Source organism: Mus caroli, unplaced genomic scaffold (assembly GCF_978045245.1).
Source record: "Mus caroli unplaced genomic scaffold, Mus_caroli_1 scaffold_18, whole genome shotgun sequence".
Lineage (NCBI taxonomy): Eukaryota > Metazoa > Chordata > Mammalia > Rodentia > Muridae > Mus > Mus caroli.
Window position 1 is genome coordinate 65,277,657 of NW_028227273.1, and position 19,698 is coordinate 65,297,354.

The following is a 19,698-nucleotide window of genomic DNA, read 5'->3' on the forward strand; positions in this document are numbered from 1 at the left end:
AGACTTCTGAAACACATGAAAAGTATACAATTCCAATTTCAAATTTCAGTGCCTGTTAGTAAATCTCCACAGCAGTACCCACAATCTCTGTTTTGGAAGAAATACTGGGGTCTAGAGAGCCTCATGTTCCTCCCCCATCTCTCTCATAAATACCTGCTGATTCTACTTTACTATAGGAGTTTTGATGCCTGAATCATTGGGTTGGGACAGCAAGATTCTGAGCACACAATCCTTTCCATGTTCTCATCTTTCTGAAATGGGGATAATAACTACCTTGGCCTGAAGTTGACATCAGCATCTAATACGATCATGCACTTGACAGTATGGAAACACCCGGTAAGTCCTACGATGAAGAGAGAAGTTCTTCAAGGAGAAAACAGAATTCCCATTCACACCCTTCCTTTAAAGCGTTCAACTTACAGCTTTATAACTTGTACAGAAAATTCCCTTTAGAAGTGTTTGCTTTTATTTTAAAAAATTGTTTAGCTTACTTATGGGTGAGGGGTTGTTGCATGTGCCATGGGTCCTGTGTGCAAGTCAGAGAGAGACCTATGGGAATCTGACTTATTTGGGTTTGAACTCAGGTCCTCAAGGCACCTTTACTTGCTGAGCTGTCTTCTGGTCCAGTTCTTTTCTTTTCTTTTTGTTTTTTTTGTTTTTTTTTTTGTTTTTTCGAGACTGGGTTTCTGTGTAGCCCTGGCTGTCCTGGAACTCAATCTGTAGACCAGGCTGGCCTCGAACTCAGAAATCTGCCTGCCTCTGCCTCCCGAGTGCTGGGATTTAAAGGCGTGCACCACCACTGCCCAGCTTCTGGTCCAGTTCGTATTGATTTATTTTGGGTCAGGATCTCATTATATAGGCCTTGCTGGCCTGGAACTCATAAAGATACACCTGCTTCTGGAGTGCTGGGATCAAAGGCATGGGCTGCTGGCCCAAGGTTTTATCTTTAAAAGAGGACAGAGGCACACGTTCCCTCCTTCCAGCCTTTGTTCTGTGTGTATCCACATACAATTTAATTTCCCATTTTCTTTAATGTCTTAATTGGTCCTTACAACAGCTCAGACAGGAACTGGGATATGTTTGGGTTAAGCAGTTTTGCAGGCCGGGGAAACTGAGGCAAATCCCGACTGACTGCGGAGCCCCGCCTTTCCTCAGGAGGTAAGAACTTCAAGCCGCGCGCTTTATGGCGGGATACTAAAACCAGCTTCCCTTTCAGGATCCCTCGGTCCCTTGCCCTCCACTCCCGTACACCCCGGAGCAGGTGGTAGGCTCCGTGTTCACCACGCAGGCGCGCGACGCCGTGTGGGGCGTGGTCGGGCGGGCCCGGAGGCGGGGCCGGCGCGCGCCGGGAGGGAGAGCTGGGATTTGGGCCGCGGCGGGAGCCCGAGTCGGCGTCACTCGAGTGCGCAGGCGCCTGGCGGTTACCGGTCTCGCCATGGAGCGGAAAGGTGAGCGGCGGAGCGGCCTCCGCCACGAGGAGCCACGGCGGTCCCCGACTGGGCGCCGGGCGCCTCTCTGGCCACTGTCGCGGCCCCCTGAAGCGGCGTCACCCTCGCCGCTCGCCCCTCGGCTGCGGCGTCCTCGGGCGCCCGCCGTCCCCGCCCCTCGCTCCGCAGCCCCCAGGCCGGGGCGGCGAGGCCTCATGGCCGGCCCGAGCCTCTTCGGGCGCGCGGGGCCTGGCAGCCGCCGTGGACCCCGAGCAGCCGGCCCCGCGCTCGGCCCGCAGCCTCAGGCCCCGTCGCCCTGCGTGCTCGCGCCGCTCCCCGCCTCCCTCTTACATCGGCCCTTCATCCATCCCTCTCTTCCGCAGTGCTCGCGCTCCAGGCCCGAAAGAAAAGGACCAAGGCCAAGAAGGACAAAGCCCAAAGGAAGTGAGTCTTGTACCCCAACATCCCGCCCTTTGCGTTTCCTCGGGGACCTCCTCCCCCGACCGGGTTGTGCGCCTAGGGCGCGCACGGGGTTCGGGCGGTTCCCCCCAACCCCTCCCCGCCACATGGCTTCTGGGCCGCTGTGTGATTCGTCCTCCGGGAACCATGTGGAAGGTAGCTGGGTCTCCAGGCTCGGGTCTGCTGGAAAGACCCGGAGCCTGCCCGGCACCACTCCCCAACTCCATCGAGGAGTCCCAGGTGTGGGCCGGCGGCCGGGGCTGGCAATCATTACCTGCCTGTCTGTGAACTCTGCTCTCCCTTCCGTGCTCTGCAGCGTCTTGTCTCCTGCGTCTGTCCGCACGCTACGCCATCGGGAAATTGTTGAATGAATTTTCCCTGTTTACCCTTGGCCCTGCCAACCACACGCTCGCTTGGGTAGAGGAGGGCGGCCGGGAGTCTTCCTTGCGCCTGATTACTCTGCTTCCTAAGTCTGCGAGGCTCTGTGGCGTTGCTGTCCTCTCGGTGTGCCGGCTAAGTTATGCATTACCAGCGGGCCGTACTACCAGGTCCTCAGAGCAGTAACGTCGGAGTAATGTCGAGAGTCAAATTGCTGGTGCTGATTGGGTGATTCCGGCTTGGTGGGCCAAGTGCTACAATTGCCCGATTTGATGTGTAATAGTGGTTTAGTGGTGTTGGGTGTGTGTGTGCACAAAAGAGGGCACAGTCTGATAGAAACGCTGGGTGGAGGCTTCTTCAAGTGAGCTTAGCTGCTACCACTTTCACCAACGTCTTTGTTTTTTGAGATAGCCTTGGCTGACCTGGAACTCCCTATGTAGACCAGGCTGGCCTTGAATTTAACCTCTTGTCTTTGGCTCTGAGAATCCTGGGATTAAGGGGCATGTGCCACCACTGCAGGCTCACTGCCAGTGAGCTTAGAGGTTAGCTTTACGAAGGATCTTGTACTAACATTTAGTTGGAGAGGTTCCTCCGGGTGGACTTGAGAGAGTTCTCTGCCCAGCACTCCGTTTCAGGGGAACTGTTTTCTGTGCTTTCCCATTTATTTGCTGTTTTGTATCATCAAGCTGGGTCTGCACTGCTCCACCACACATTAGAAGTCTTCCTAGGTCACCCTGCTGCGCGACTGTACCGGGGCGGAGTGGGTGGTGTTGGTTTGGAGGCTCCCTGAAGTTCTTGGGGGAGGGGGGCGGACTGCGGTGACTTCTTTGAGTAGGACCAGAGTGATGGAGAGACTTCACTCTTCTCCTTGTTCTAGTGTGTGCGAGGTGTGGGCAGGTGTGAGAGTGCTCAGGTTCCGGGGATGGCTATCCATTTGGGGGTGTCTAGAACTAGGGTTGAATCCTCCCTTGAATGGTTGATAGAAATGGCAGAGTCGTCCTAGCCGCAGCTGGGATTTCAGCACTCCTTGGGGAAGCCATGTGAGTGTTTTACATTTTCTGATGGAAGGAGGAATTGGTTTTATTAGTAACACTTAAAAGGGTTTTTTTTTCCCCTCTTATTTTAATTTTGGTTTTTCTCCATGTAGACCTGGCTGTCCTGGAACACCTTCTGTGGACTAGAGATCTGCCTGCCTCTGCCTCTGGAGTGCTGGGATTGAAGGCCTGCACCGTCACACTTGGTTTAAAAGGGTTTTGCTAAGAGTCTCACTATGTAGCCTACGCTGGTCTTGAGCTTGGGGTGATCTACCTGCCTCAGCCTCCACAGTGACAGGATTACTGGTCTTGTGCTATCATGCTCAGCTGGCTAATCACCTGTATTTTGGTCTGTCTGATGTAAGACATGGAATCTTATTTAGATACTAGGGTGAATCGGACTGTCGTTTGGCGGGTGAGTATGTGTGGATGTCACATACTTAGCAGATATTAAATGCTTCATATGGTCTAGGGTGAACATACACTGGGCATGTGACTGTATATGTCAGAGATCAACATTTAGAAGTTAGCTCTGTCCTTCCCCATGTAGGTTCTAGGCATTGAACTTGGGGCCTCAAGCCTGGTAGCAAGAGCCCAGACCCACCAAGCCATCTCACCTGCCTACATATACTTGTTTTAAAAGCAGATGAACGTCCTTAGTGTTAGGTACTCGTCTGCTCACTACTGCAGGTGACTAAGAGTTGTCTGTGTTCTTAGTTATTTCTGTTCTTACCCTTATTTTACTGAATATAATTTTACTCCCTCCTTGTTTCTCCAACCGCTTTTCAAGTACTTGAATTTTCTAATTAATTAATTTGGTAAGAGTTTTGTGCCAGAAGCCGGGCAGTGGTGTCGTACATCTTTAATCCCAGCCCTTGAGAGGCAGAGGCAGGTGGATTTTTGAATTTGAGGCCAGCCTGGTTGTACTGGCTAGTTTTGTGTCAACTTGACACAGCTGGAGTTATCACAGAGAAAGGAGCATCAGTTGGGGAAATGCCGCCATGAGATCCAGCTGTAAGGCATTTTCTCAATTAGTGATCAAGAGGGGAGGGCCCATTGTGTGTGGGACCATCTCTGGGCTGGTAGTCTTGGGTTCTATAAGAAAGCAAGCTGAGCAAGCCAGGGAAGGCAAGCCAGTAAAGAACATCCCTCCATGGCCTCTGCATCAGCTCCTGCTTCCTGACCTGCTTGAGTTCCAGTCCTGACTTCCTTCAGTGATGAACAGCAGTGTGGAAGTGTAAGCTGAATAAACCCTTTCCTCCCCAAGTTGCTTCTTGGTCATGATGTCTGTGCAGGAATAGAAACCCTGACTAAGACACTGATCTACAGAGTGAGTTCCCAGACAGCAAAGGCTACACAGAGAAACCCTATCTCAAAAAACCAAACAAAAAAGAAAAATTGTGTCAGAAGCCCCATCTGACCTAGGTAAGTTGACTCTGTTCCTGTCTGCATTCCTGACAACCTCGCTACTTTTCAGACAAAGGTGTAGGTTCCCAGGCCGTTGTTAGGAAGGCCTGCCATAGCGTGGTCTTGTGAGTAAGGCAGGTCTGACTTTGAGTTCTGATTGTAGGCTGACTTGGACTTTCATATCTATGGTGAGTCACTCAGCCACGATGACAGGTAGTCAGGGCTGAGCAGTACAAGAAAGTAAGTGTTGACTGGTACAGGCATAGACACTTCTCAAGGGCTCCACTATAATACAGCCCTGTGTATTATAAAGGAGTGGGTTGTCTCAATGCTGTGGATTGCCTGTAAAACTAGAACCTAGGCACTTGGAGCAGTGTGCCATAGTCCTAGAGCTGGCTGCTAGGGCTCCTGCCTCCACAACACAGTCCTTTTGGGTCTTTGTGCTGTGAGGTTAAGGGAAGGTGGCCTTGCCTAACTTGAACAATTTCTTCTCCACCCTACTGTTTTAGATCCTTCTGGCTTTTCTGTTTTTGTTTGTTTTGGGTAGGGGTGGTCAGGTTCTCTATAGGCCTGGCTGTCCTGGAACTTACTGTGTAAATTAGGCTTTCCTTGACCTCAGGCCAGCTTCTGTGCTGGGACTGAAGGTGTGTACCACCATATCCTAATAGAAAATAGACATTTTCTATTTATTCTGATGTTAACTAGTTGTGTGGTGATCAGTTTTGCTTTAGGTGATTAAGAGATCTGTGAAGCTAGGACTGGGACCTGGGTTGGTCGTGTTGTTGTGTGCTCTGTAGCCACATGGCTAGATGGCACGTCCCTGTTGTGTTGGGACAGATAAGCTAGAGCCTGAGGGAAGAGGCTTCTTCATGGCCCTGGGTGCATGGTACCCACCTGTGATGCACCTTGCCTGTGAGCATTCAGATTCCACTGTGTGCAGCAGGGCCTGCTGCTTTCCTGTCTGCCCTAAGCTTCTAGACTCCAGCAGCTCATGGCTTTTAGATGGTATGGAGTCCAGCATTGAACACTTATGTCAATAGTTAGCTTGGAGGTTAGCTGGGACTGCAGTTTTCACGCTGCTTGTGATTAAATATAATCTTAAAGTTGTTGTGCAGATCTGATTGTGTGATTGAGCTAGGAAAATGCTCAGGCTCCAAGCTGGGAGTGAGTTTTTATTTATTTATTTATTTTCTTTAGTATAAATTGCTGCACTGAAGCTTTATAAAGGAAGAATGCATAAAGGTTCCTAGTACTGCCTAGTAGAAAGTAGAGCCATTCAAGCACCCCCTGGAAGTCGGTGCTGTCAGCTCCATCTACTGCATACGCTGCCTTCCTGTGTGTTTTACAGTGGGCTTTTTTCATTAAGTTTTACATGCGGACTGAGACATGGCAGGTAGCCCCCGGGAGTTCCAGGGAGTGGGCCGCTCTAGCTTCGTATCTGTTAGCAAACATGAGTTTCATTTGTGTATTTATTTACTTGGTTTTGGTTTTTTGAGACAGTGGCCCTGGCTGTCCTGGAGCTTGCTTTGTAGACCAGGCTGGGCCTTGAACTCAAGAGAGATTCCTTTGCCTCTGCCTGCCAAGTGCTGGGACTAAAGGCATGCTCTACTTAGCTCTTTTTCTTGCTCTTAAGAGCTGTTTGTAAATGGTATATTCTTTGTCATGTGGAATAATTTATATTTCTCATCTACTTAAAGACTTTTGAACTTAAGTTTTTAACACAAAGTGATCCTCCTGCCCCCCATGTGACTAATTTTCACTTCTGCCAATTACCTTGTTGTTTTTTTGTTTGTTTGGTTTGGTTTGGTTGCTTGTTTTTTGGTCTTTTTGTTTCTCTCTTTCCCCCCTCTCCCCTTGCAGAGCTGAGGGCCTTGCGATTGATTACTAGGCCCACCCCATTTTCACTTCTGAAGTTTTCAGGGTTGACTTGTAATTTTAATTGTATGGGTTTATTAAATTTAAGTGTGTGCTTTTAATTGCATCTCAAAGGCTGGAGAGATGGCTCAGCGGGTAAGAGCACTGACTGCTCTTCCGAAGGTCCTGAGTTCAAATCCCAGCAACCACATGGTGGCTCACAACCATCCATAATGAGATCTGATGCCCTCCTCCGGTGTGTCTAAAGACAGCTACAGTGTACTTACATATAATAATAAATAAATCTCTAAAAAAAAAAATTGCATCTCAAGAACTCTTGTCAGAAATGTTTCCTTATGGTTAATATGTTAGCACATTTTGCTTACATGGATGTTTCTATATGAGATCCAGGCTTGTCAAATTAACTGAAGCCCCAACCTGTTAAAATACTAAAGTAAATAAGATTTTCTCCTGTTAGAAGGGAAACAATGAAAGGTGACAGCTAGAATCTGGGTTTTGTACAGTAACTGGAAGTTACCACCTGTCTGCTTCCAATGTAGTGTCAAATGTGGGTACTCAGGTCTGTAGGTGGCACGGTACAAGGAAGCCTGCCCAACACTGAGCTAGAGACATATGTATTATTATATTATATAAGGGTGTTTTGCCTGCATTATATCTGCACATCATGTGCATTCACCCGTAGAGGCCAGAAGAAAGGGGTCAGATCCCCTGGAACTGGAGTTAGAGATGGTTGTGAGCCACCATGTAGGTACTGGGGGAAAAAATCGAGGTCTTGTGCAAGAGCAGCCAGTGTTTAACTACTAAGCCAGCTCTCCAGCTCCCTTCTAAATTTGTAGCCTGTCTTTTGAAAGCTCAGGGAATTATTTGTGACCTCCAAAGCATACTCTAAATCAGCTCCTTGGTCTGAATGTCAGCTTCCCCTATAGAACCTCCATTTTGAAATTATTCAGGTTAAAATTCAGCACTTCCTCCCTTAAATGTTTCAATGCTCTTAAAATAATGTGTGCATGCTTGTCCTTCCTTCACCCACTCGGCCCTCCTCTGCAGCCCATCTTGGCCACTATCCTACAAGAACGTGGATTTTTCTGGACAGTAGGACCTTAATGGGAATCTGCACTTTGCCTGTGGAAGTCAAGATAGGAGATGGTGGCTTTAGATACATGAGGGCTTCTTAGTTCCTCTCAGGGGGAGTTGTGTACACAGTGAAGCACACTCTTCTGTTCCTGGCTGCAGCTTCTATGTCTAGAGAAGTGCTGGCATAGCTGTGTACACTGCTGAGTGAGTGGATGAATGTTTGCATATTCCCTTTTCTATTTCCTACACACACTGCTACAGGTTGTTTGCACACTGACTGTCTCTTAGGATTCTATTGCTATGAAGAAACACCGTGACCAAGACAACTCTTATAAAGGAAAATATTTAAATGGGGCTGGCTTTTAGTTTTAGAGGTTCTGAATATCATTGTGAGAAGCGTGCAGGCAGACATGGTGCTGGAGCAGGAGCTGATCCTGCAGTCTCCCGCACATTTGGAGATCTCAAAGCCTGCCCCCACAGTGATATTTCGCTCAAACAAGGCCACACCTCCTAGTAGTGCCACTCCCTATGAGATGGGCCAAGCATTCAAACATGAGTCTGTAGGGGCCAAACCTATTAAACCATAGCTTGATTACCACTTTTTCATAAATTCATTAGGCCATTTCTGCCTAAGATGACCGGGACAGAGAACTTTGTGTTTGTATTTTGAAATGGCTTCCTGTATCCCAGGCTGGCCTGAAAATTACATGCATCCATCATGCCTGGTTTTATGTGGTGTTGGGGATGGAATCCATGACTTTGTACAGGTTAAGATGACTCTGTTAACTGAGCCATATCCTCGGGTCAACAGAGAAATTCATAAAGTGGACTTTGCCCAAGTTGTGGGGTTCTGAAAACTAGGACCAGAACTGCGGCTTGTGAGCTGAGGCCCTGCCTGTAACACTAACCCTCCCCTGCAGTGCTCCTGCATCTGCCTTTTAGCTACTGTGCTTTAGCAAACCTGGTCTTTCTAAAAAAACACTACTCTTGAGAGCTCTGCTGATAGCTCAGCCACCCTCACAGTCAGGTGCCATGGGGAAGCTAGGTGAGGGCTGAACAGGATGGACTTGGATAAGAGGATGATAGGCCTCATACTCGGAACACAGGGACCGCAACCTCCTGAGTCTGAGAATATCCTGGTCTACATGGTGAGTTTCAGACAGGCAGGCAGACAGACAGACAGACAGGCAACACACACACACACACATACACACACACACACACACACACACGGTGGGAGGTGGAGGCACTACCTAATGAGACCCTGCTTAGATAAAAGAGTGGTATGGATGGAGCAGCTGAAGAGGTGAACAAGAGGTGAAGTGCTGGTCTGGTAACACAGGGCATGACAGCAAAGTCAGGCCTTCCCTCCTGAGACCAAGATTCTGGGTGTGGGGAGGGCAAGTGCCGAGGAAAGAGCGAATGGGAGAGGAATTGTCGGAGGCAAAGCTGACTCCACACACACAGGCCTGTGTAGTGGAGTGCAGAGAGATGGCTTTACTCACCAGTGAAGTGAAACTGGGTAAGACATTGTGAGCAATGGCCAATTGAGCGTAATGTCTAACTGTCTTAGTGTAATGTCTAATTGTCTTTTTTTTTTTTTTAAGATTTATTTAATTATTATATGTAAGTACACTGTAGCTGTCCTCAGATACTACAGAAGAGGTCAGATTTCGTTACGGATGGTTGTGAGCCACCATGTGGTTGCTGGGATTTGAACTCGGGACCTTCAGAAGAGTAGTCGGCACTCTTATCCACTGAGCCATCTCGACAGCCCTATGTCTAATTGTCTTAGAGTTGTACTGCTGCGAACAGACACCATGACCAATGCAAATCTTATAAAGGACAACATTTCATTGGGTTTGGCTTACAGGTTCAGAGGTTCAGTCCATTATCCTCAAGATGGGAACATGGCAGCAACCAGGCAGGCATGGTGCAGGAGGAGCTGAGAGTTCTACCTCTTGTTCTGAAGGCTGCTAGAAGACGGCCTTCCATATAGCTAGTATGAGGGCTACTCCCATGCCTACGGTGACACACCTACTCCAATAGGGCCACTCCTTCTAATAGTGCCACTCCCTGGGCCAAACATATACAAACCATCACACTAATATTTGTGATTGATTAAGGATTGTCTTGTTTTAAAGTATAGCTTGAGTCAGTGCATGTTTCCTGTGAAAACCTGTTTGGGCTGGGAAGATGGCTCAGCAGGTGAAGGCACTTATGCCATCCATGCTGGCCTGAGATCTGTCCCCAGAGAGACCCAGCTCCTGAAAGCTGCCTTCTTTTTTTTTTTTTTTTTTTTTTTTTTAGATATTCTTCTTTTTTTTTTTAAAGATTTATTTATTTATTATATGTAAGTACACTGTAGCTGTCTTCAGACACTCCAGAAGAGGGCGCCAGATCTCGTTACGGATGGTTGTGAGCCACCATGTGGTTGCTGGGATTTGAACTCTGGACCTTCGGAAGAGCAGTCGGGTGCTCTTACCCACTGAGCCATCTCACCAGCCCGAAAGCTGCCTTCTGATCTCTACACATCTGCCATGGATGTCCCCAGTCACACTTGGGCGTTGGCATGCATACAAAAGAAAATGTTGCTCATTTTTACATTCTGATATGTGAAAAATAGCATCTCAGTATTTAAATTTCTTGATTATGGGTGCCTCTAATTGCTGATATTTTCCCTACCATCTCTCTCTATGTGTGGGTGTATGTGTGTGAAGTGTCAGCCCATGCATCTATGAACGCCTATGACGAAGAAGAACAAAGGCTTCAGGAGTTTTCCTCATTCTTTGGAATGCACCCGTCTTTCTCTAGGGCAGGACTTACGGCAGGTTCTGTAACCTCATATAATGTGTTTTGTATTTGGTGTCTTTTAGTGAACAGAGACCCTGACTTTGGTATCTTTTGTTGCCCTGATTCACCTTTTCGGGATCATTTGGGTGGTTTCCTGTTCTGTGTCTTTTTTTTTTTTTTGTTGTTGTTGTTGTTGTTTTTGTTTTTGTTTTTTTTTTGTTTTTCGAGACAGGGTTTCTCTGTGTAGCCCTGGCTGTCCTGGAACTCAGAAATCCGCCTCAGAAATCTGCCTGCCTCTGCCTCCCAAGTGCTGGGATTAAAGGCATGTACCACCACGCCCGGCTTTCTGTTCTGTGTCTTAAATGAGTAAAGTTGACTATGGTAATTTTTTGTTGTTGTACCATTTAAAAGTTGTAGAGGTCATGACAGCACTCTAATGACTTGAGCAGAATGGTTTCACCCTTTCAGGACCATGATACTATCATCACTGCAAGAATTGACAAGATTAAGCTCAAACAAAGCCTTGTCATAGTAAGTGGGCACAGAGCATGGCATGCCCACATCCTTCACAGTATTTCTGTGTGCATGATTCAAACCTTCAATTTAGTCCTGTTTCTCTAGCCTTTCAACTCTTCTTAACTAACTGTCTTAACTTACCGCATGCCTTTCCTGGCCCAGATAGTAATCTCTCAGATCTCTAAAGAACTGCCTTACTGATACAGAAACCAGAGCTCTGTTGTCTCTAGGCCCTTTCAGTGGGCCTGGAAGATAGACATACTGGGTGTGCACCTACTTCCTTTAAAAACAGTATGTCTATAATGTGTGGTGTTTTCAATCCAAATTGTCGTTAGCTTATCTCATTAGATTACTTATTGATTGTAAGTACCAGCACTAGATAGCCTGAGTTCAAGGCTCCATGGTTTTTAGTAGTCCTCAGGTTATATTCGACTTGGGAGTGTACAGTTGGAGAATTGTACCCAAAATTAATTGAATTCATATGTTCTTGATTATTTTAAGAGGTTTTTTTTTTTTTTGGTTTTTGAGACAGGGTTTCTCTGTGTAGCCCTGGCTGTCCTGGAACTCACTTTGTAGACCAGGCTGGCCTTGAACTCAGAAATCCGCCTGCCTCTGCCTCCCACGTGCTGGGATTAAAGGTGTGCACCACCATGCCCAGCTCAAGAGTTTTTATTTTTGAAATCTGAAATATGGGCTGGAGAGATGGCTCAGCGGTTAAGATTAAGAGCACTGACTGCTCTTCCAGAGGTCCTGAGTTCAAATCCCAGCAACCAAATGGTGGCTAGCAACCATCTGTAATGAGATCTAATGCCCTCTTTTGGTGGGTCTGAAGACAGCTACAGTGTACTTACATATAATAAATAAATCTTTTTTTTTTTTTAAAGAAATCTGAAATATGATTTTTCCCCTTTCGTTTCCTTCCTCCCATGTACACTCCGCCCTTACTATCTTAAATTCATGTCCTTTCTCTTTAGTTGTTACACGTACTAATGTTGTTGCATTTACTCAAATGTTTATAGCTGAAACATGCCAATAATGATATGAGACCTGATGATAAAATATCATATGCTTGGAAGTAATTTAGTATACCATATTTCATATTAGGGCTTCTGGGTTTTCACACAGATTAATGTATTTTATGAAGACTATCCTTTCTTTGGTCCTTTGTTCGAAACCATTGAATGCTTATAGTAGTTTTTCTTTTTCCTGAGGAACTTTATAATAGAATTTATGTATTTGCTGAGAGGAGAGAGAGAAGAGGGGAGGGGAGGGTACACTACATATATACATACAGTGTTACTTATATGTATGTTATGGTTTCAGGGCTGATGGTTGATATTAAGTAGCCAGTCAAAGGGCTATCAGTAGAGAAGGGCTCTCTGCATTCCTTAGTTGCCTACCATTCTCGTCAAGGGGTGAGGCCCGGTGAGATGTCCCCCTTCCATGTTAGCATGGTGATGTCTTTGTCAGGTCTTGTTTAGGTACCGTGTTGATGAGACGTCATGGTTATAACTGGCACTTTAGGAGATGCAGTTTCTCAGCAGACTCCTTTTCTCCATTTGAGCCTTAGGTGCAAGTCTTTTTTTTTTTTTTTGGTTTTTCCAGACAGGGTTTCTCTGTGTAGCCCTAGCTGTCCTGGCACTCACTCTGTAGACCAGGCTGGCCTCAAACTCAGAAATCCGCCTGCCTCTGCCTCCCGAGTGCTGGGATTAAAGGCGTGCGCCACCACGCCCGGCTTAGGTGCAAGTCTTGTGTTGTGGGTCTCGGGTGGGCTGCTCTCCACTCAGTCTGTAATGGTCTCCATCTGTTCCACAGAGAAGTCTCTTTGAGAGAAACTATATTTGTGGGAATTCGATATGTGTGTAGAATGTAGTTGGGAATTATGCTGAAGTAAGTGCTCAGCTCCGCCTTCCCCAGCCTTCCCAGCCTGCCCTCCACTCCTCCACTAAGGGAACTCTTTCATTCTCTCTGCTTATTGTTTTGAAGTAATAAGAAAATGGAGTGGGACGGAAAATGGAGTGGGACGCGGCAGTGGTGGCGCACGCCTTTAATCCCAGCACTTGGGAGGCAGAGCAGGCGGATTTCTGAGTTCAAGGCCAGCCAGGGCTACACAGAAACCCTGTCTCAAAAAACAAAAACAAACAAAAAATGGAGCGGGTTTGTTGTTTAATATACTTCATTACCGCTGTTTGGGTATGTGGTACGTGTGAGCTCTTCTTAATTGTGTGGTGGTCTTTGGTGTAATGTGGAGGCATTAAAAATCATGAGTGGTTTTAGAATTTAAGGGAGGGGCTGGAGAGGTGGCTCAGCGGTTAAGCGGTCCTGAATTCAATTCCCAGCAACTACATGGTGACTCACAACCATGGCAGTGATGAGATCTGTTGCCTTCTTCTGACCTGCAGGCGTACATGCAGGCAGAACACTGTATACATGGTAGGTAGGTAGGTAGGTAGATGGATGGATGGATGGATGAATGGATGGATAAATGGATGGAGAATGTCTCATGTGATAGACAGAAAGGAGATGGGAGGCAGTGGGTATCATAGAAACAGTGAAGGGGCTGTGAGATTTGTAACTGGAATATAGGGAGGCAGCTCTAAGGAGGAGAAGCAGAAAGCTAAAGAGGATGTAGTGAGAGCTCAGTCTAGCGAGACAGCTGCTGGAGTGGAGAGCCACACAACTAAGAGGATTGAACTCTTTTTGTTGTTGTTTGTTTGTTTGTTTGTTTGTTTTCAAGACAAGGTTTCTTTCTTTGTGTAGCCCTGGCTGTCCTGGAGCTCACTCTGTAGACCAGGCTGGCCTTGAACTCAGAAATCTGCCTGCCTCTGCCTCCCGAGTGCTGGGATTAAAGGCGTGCGCCACCACAGGATTGAACTCTTAATGAAATATAAACAATTCCCCCAAACTGAACAGTGTCTAGCTCTCAAAGGGGCCCAAGTGCTTAGTGAGATAAGCTCACAAAACATTTAGCACCTAGACTTCCATGAGTCCTATATTCCCAGCACTCTGGAGGGAGGCTGAGGCAAGATTATTAAGATTTCCAGGCTTAGCCCTCCCTCTTTTAGACTCAAGAGGCTACATTTTGTATACTGACAGTCAAGTATAAAGCTAAAATAAAGATTTGAGGAGATCTTCATTTAGCTCCTGTTTTTGAAACATGACTGATAAAGAGTGTAGATGCAGATGACTGAGTGAAAGGAGAGGGAGTGTGCGTGTCTGTCAGTGAGAACAGCCCAGGGGAGCCCTCTACACAGGAGAGGAGAGCGTGTACACCATCTGAGCACAGCACAGGGGAGCCCTCTACACAGGAGAGGAGAGTGTGCACTAACAGGCACTGTCAGGAAACAAATTTGTTTCTGGAGTGTGTAAAAATATTTTTTTTAAAACTGCAAGGTGAAGAAAATGTAGTGGTTTTCTCAGGACTTATGTTTGGATATTGATATCAGCTCTCAGTTATTATGGGATACTACCTACCACTTTCTGAGGCTACCTCTGATATTGATGTTGGGGGCTGGCAATAACTTTTCTTAAGCTCTTTCTTTTTTCCTGTCCACATGGAGTGAACATGTTATTGTTTCTTAGGCCTGAAACCCAGCACCGAGGCTCTGCACCCCACTCCGAGAGCGACATCCCAGAGCAGGAGGAGGAGATTCTAGGGTCTGACGATGACGAGCAGGAAGACCCCAATGACTACTGCAAAGGTGTGTGCTTCCTGTCAGCTTTGTCCTGTGATCAAGATGCAGGAAATGGGGTTTGCTCTTAGTTGGGTTATATTAAGGTTTTAAACTTGTTGATAGTCTCACCAGAGCCTGGAGTCACTATCCTGCACTCAGTCCCTTTTTCCAGACTGACCAGGGTGACCTACACGTTCAATCGTAGCACTTAGGAGTCAGAGACAGGTAGATCTATGTAAGTTCGAGGCCCTTAGGACAGCCAGAGCTATGAGCTATGTAGTAACTAAAATTAATTTAAAAAGAAGGAAAGACAAATCCTTTTTCCTCTTTGGAAGTTGAAAGTATATGTTCACCTTATGAAAACTTCAGAGGTATGGTAAAGAGCTACCAGAGCTTGCTCTGTAAGCACAGCCTGTGAGTGTGCTGGGAGAGTAGGTGAGTGTGACCACACTCAGCTGGCATACAGATTTGGTTTTGGTTTTGCTTTTTTGTTTTTCGAGACTAGGTTTGTCTGTGTAACAGCCCTGGCTTCCAAGGAGAGGTGTTGTGTTTTTTGTTTTTAAGCATTGTAATCCCTTTTTGTCCTGGTAATGTATACTGAGAAGTATACTGAGATCTGTATACCTGGCCATCAGGCCCCAGCTGTCTTCCTGTTGCATGTAGTGAGTCTTGAGGATGGACACTTGTAGAGGCTCTGCTTTGCTGTCTAGGAGAGCTTGGACCTTTTTCCCTACAGGCATAGATAAATGTTGACATGCATTGTCTATGTACCTGAGGCAGACTTTCTGTTTGCTTCTTTTCTTTCCTTTTTCTTTTTCGGGGTGGTTGGGGGATGGGTGTCACTGTGTGGCTGACCAGGAGCTCACTGTGCTACCTACATTGAGAACAGATCTTTTTATAATTGTATTGGCTATTATTTTGTCTGAATTTTTGAGATAACAAGTGTAGATTGGTTGGTTTTGATAGTGGATGTTTTGGGTTTTGAGAGGCCAGCATTGTGATAACCCATGACCACAGGCTGACTCAGAATATCACGTACCCCGTGTAACTTCTCACCAAGTCATTCCTCACCAAGCTGAGGGACCCTGGAAGAGGCTCCCATTGAACTGATCTTACAAGAAGTAAGAGGGTATCGTACATGGTGCATGCCTGCAGACAGACAGGATGCAGGGTGAGCGGGGGCTTCTTCTCTTGGTTCCTCTGACTGCATTATTAGCCATCTCTCTCCCTATTTCTTTCAGGAGGTTATCATCTTGTGAAAATTGGAGATCTATTTAACGGGAGATACCATGTGATTCGAAAATTGGGCTGGGGACACTTTTCCACAGTGTGGTTATCATGGGATATTCAGTAAGTTTACATGGCCTGGGGGAAAATGGGTGAACCTTGATGTTTTGTCTAAATTTCAACCTGTTATCTCTGTCTCTAGACTGATTACCTTTTTTAAAATTTCTCTTTCTTGCTTTCTTGCTTTCTTTCTTAGTAATTAGCATTTACATGCTAATTGTACATAATGGGTCTCATTATGACATGAGTTCCTAACAGAAGCATGGTTGGCTGTCCAGTGCTGTCTTACGGATGAGTTACATGTCTGCCACAGAGTCCAGGGACTGAATATAGTGTCAGTGAAGCACATGAACTGCCAAGCTCAAGGCTGCACAAGTATTTAATTAATGGCATATAATAGAAGCTCAGAATTGTCTAGAATAGCATTAAATTTCCAGGTAATTAGACCAACTAATGCAAATTTATTTTACTATACCATTTTCTTAACCATGTGGTATAAAGTTCTATCTGTCTCCATAGACAGAAGGTGGACATTTAATTCATAGAAGACATTCAGTGTCTGAGTTTACCTGGCACAGGTTCTGTTAGCTCCATCTGTCTGATTTTTGCCACTCCTGGGTGTGCAGTGTCCGCTGGAAGTGGCTCCATTTGGCCACAAGGTAGCTACAAGGAATGTCTCCATTCAATACTAAGTCTTAACTATGAGGGTAAAGGTTGGATAATTTAATCTGAACTGTCTTTTTTAGGGGAAAGAAGTTTGTAGCGATGAAAGTAGTTAAAAGTGCTGAGCATTACACAGAAACAGCACTCGATGAAATCCGGCTGCTGAAATCGGTGAGTGTGAGGTCACCCTTGGGTGTGGTGCCCTGGCCAGGTGTTGGATCTCAGCATCACATAGAGTAGGGTTTCTGCAGGCTTAGAGGCTTCTTTGGGCCACAAAGGAAGGTGAGGTTATTTATATGTTTCCTTCATCTTGTAGGGATTGATATATTTAGTAGTTAGATCTGTCTTACAGTCTGCATACACTATTATTTCAAGGAAGGCAGGACTTTATTGAGCATGTTTTATGTGCCACATACAATACTATGAATGACTTTCACACTCTGGTCAAAAGAGAAGTTGTGCAAATTTGTGATACCTACTTTATTTTATAAAAATGTAGCCTGCCTGCTGTGGTAATTGGTGTACGCTTTTAGTCCCAGCACTTGGGAGGCAGAGATATGTGAATCTCTGAGTTTGAAGCCAGCCAGATTTATGTAGCAAACTCAAGGCTATTCAAGGCTACATAGTTGAAACTGTCTATAAGGAGATATAGCATGAGGGGAGGGGAAGGGGGAGGAAGGGATAGGGGGTTTCCTGAGGGGAAACTGGGAAAGGGGATAACATTTGAAATGTAAATGAAGAAAATAGCCAATAAAAGGGAAAAAAGAACAACAACAACAACAGAGACACAGCGTAGAGCAGTAGTTCTCAGCTTTCCTAACGCAGCAGCGCAGCGGCCCTTGACCACAGTTCCTTATGGTGTGCTGACCCTCCCCAGCCATGCAGTTATTTTTGTTTCTACTTCATGACTAATTTTGCTGCTGTTAGGAGTCATAATGTAAATATGATTGGAGACAGGTTTGCCAAAAGGGCTGAAACCCATAGGTTGAGAACTGCAGGCCTAGAACAGATACTGTAATTATTGGTTGTTTATACATCAAGTTTATCTTACCCAAAGCCTTTCTTTTCATTTTTTATGGTGGGTTGTAGTAACAGCAGTGTGGGAAAGAGGCTCAGACAGCCTGCTCCTCCCTGTTTACTTGAGGACTGACTGTACTACTTCACTTGTGCTAAAATATGGCTTCTTCCCAACACAGGTTCGCAACTCAGACCCGAATGATCCAAATGGAGAAATGGTTGTTCAACTACTAGATGACTTTAAAATATCAGGCGTTAATGGAACACGTATCCTTTAAGAACTTTTTTGTTGTTGTTTGTTTGTTTTGTTTTCTTGAGACAGGGTTTCTCTATAGCCCTGGTTGTCCTGGAACTCACTCTGTAGACCAGGCTGGCCTCAAACTCGGAAATCCTCCTGCCTTTGTCTCCCGAGTGCTGGGATTAAAGGCGTGTGCCACCACCGCCCGGCGAGAACTCCATTTTTTTTTTTTTCTTTTTAGTTTATTCTCTTTTAAGTTAGGTATGTGTAAGAACGTGTTGCTTTCATGTATGTATGTGCACCCCATGCATGCAGTGCCTGCAGAGATGAGAAAAGGCCACCAGGTAGCCGGAGGTGGAGCTATAGACCTCTGAGAGATCCCACGTGGGTGCAGGCATGGCACCCAGCTTCTCTGAGTGCTCCCAGGTGCTAAACTGTCTTTTTCAGCCCTGTTTTCTTTGGTGTGTGTTCACGAATGTGTGTTCACGAATGCATCCTGGGCTGTGGGGGTGGAGCTCAGATTTTCATGCCTGATCAATAAGTACTTAGACCCACCAAGTCATCTTACCAGCCCAAGAACTTATTCTCAATTAATCATAAAATAATTTACCAGACAAAGATGCTCCTGTCTCTGTTCAAGGTAAACAGTAATAATTTTCTTTATTGTATGCCTTGACACACGGGTGTGGGGTGTGTTTATATTTGTTTTGTGTCCTCTTTGAATATTTCTTCAGTCATACCCCTTTTTAAGAATATCAGAATCTGGGCTGGAGAGGTGGCTCCGAGGTTTTGAGTTCAACTCCCAGCAACCACATGGTGGCTCACAACCATCTATAAAGAGATCTGATGCCCTCTTCTGGTGTGTCTAGAAACAGCTACAGTGTACTCATACACAAAATAAATCTTAAAAAAAATCAATCTAAAAATAGTATGTAGATTTGTGCTAACTAAAGGTTTTACAATTTTTATAGATGAGCACAGAAATTTTAAAGGGTGTACTTGTTTTTGGTTTTGTTGTTTTGTTTGTTTGTTTGTTTGTTTTTAATAAGAAAAGACAAGGACTTAGCATGTAACCCAGGCTATGTGGTCCAGTCTAGTCTTAAATGGAAGCCTCTTGCTTCTTTCTCCCGAGGGCTGGGGTCACTAATGTGACGCATCATGCCTGGCAGCAAGTCATTTTTTCATGAAAAATAATGGCTGTAAAATTTTAGGGTACTTTTTTATATATTATTTATCAGGCCTTAGTAGTAAAGAGAATAAACTAGGTATATCTGTTATGTTTAGGACTTACATGGTGGCTAGAGAAGGGTCGGGTGTTAGTAATACTTAACTGCTCCTCAGGAAGTTCTGGGTTCAGTTCCCAGCACCCCCATGGTGGGTGAAAACCACCTGTAACTGCAGTGTCAGGGGATTTGATATCCTCTTCTTTCCTTGGGTACTGCACACATGATCCCCTATGCATGTTTAGGGAATACAACATGCACATAAAGTAAGATAAATACTTTAAAAAGAATTTAAATGGAGTGATTGTTTACATCCTATTATAAAAAGTAACTTGAAAAAATCTACATTCAGGCTTTAGAGATGGAAGAGACTTGCTTTTCTTTTGCGGCAGGTGCATGTACTCTGCAGCGAGCAGAGCCCTGTGGTCTCACAGTGGCTGCTGTGTGCCAAGGTGGGGATCTGAAATTGCTATGTAGTTCTGGGTCTTGATTGGTAGGCCCTTCGTACCTGTGTACCTCTGCCTCCATTTAATGTGTATGAGTGCTTTGTCTGATTGTATGTGTATGTAGTGTGGAGACCAGAAGAGGGTGCTGGATACCTTGAAACTAGAGTTGCAGAGGGCTGTGAGCTGC

At 45.7% G+C, this 19,698-nt stretch overlaps 1 protein-coding gene across 1 annotated transcript in view; it reads left to right on the forward strand.

The window, feature by feature from the left end:
* Positions 1–1,351: 1,351 nt before the first annotated feature.
* The window catches only part of Srpk1 (SRSF protein kinase 1), a 35,767-nt gene continuing 17,420 nt past the window's right edge, over positions 1,352–19,698 (forward strand). Inside the window, exons 1-6 of the mRNA XM_021186381.2 lie at positions 1,352–1,448; positions 1,811–1,871; positions 14,546–14,664; positions 15,879–15,987; positions 16,671–16,758; positions 17,784–17,871. Of these exons, the coding sequence (XP_021042040.1) occupies positions 1,436–1,448; positions 1,811–1,871; positions 14,546–14,664; positions 15,879–15,987; positions 16,671–16,758; positions 17,784–17,871 (478 nt within the window). The 5' untranslated portion in view covers positions 1,352–1,435. The remainder of the gene's footprint in view (positions 1,449–1,810; positions 1,872–14,545; positions 14,665–15,878; positions 15,988–16,670; positions 16,759–17,783; positions 17,872–19,698) is intronic.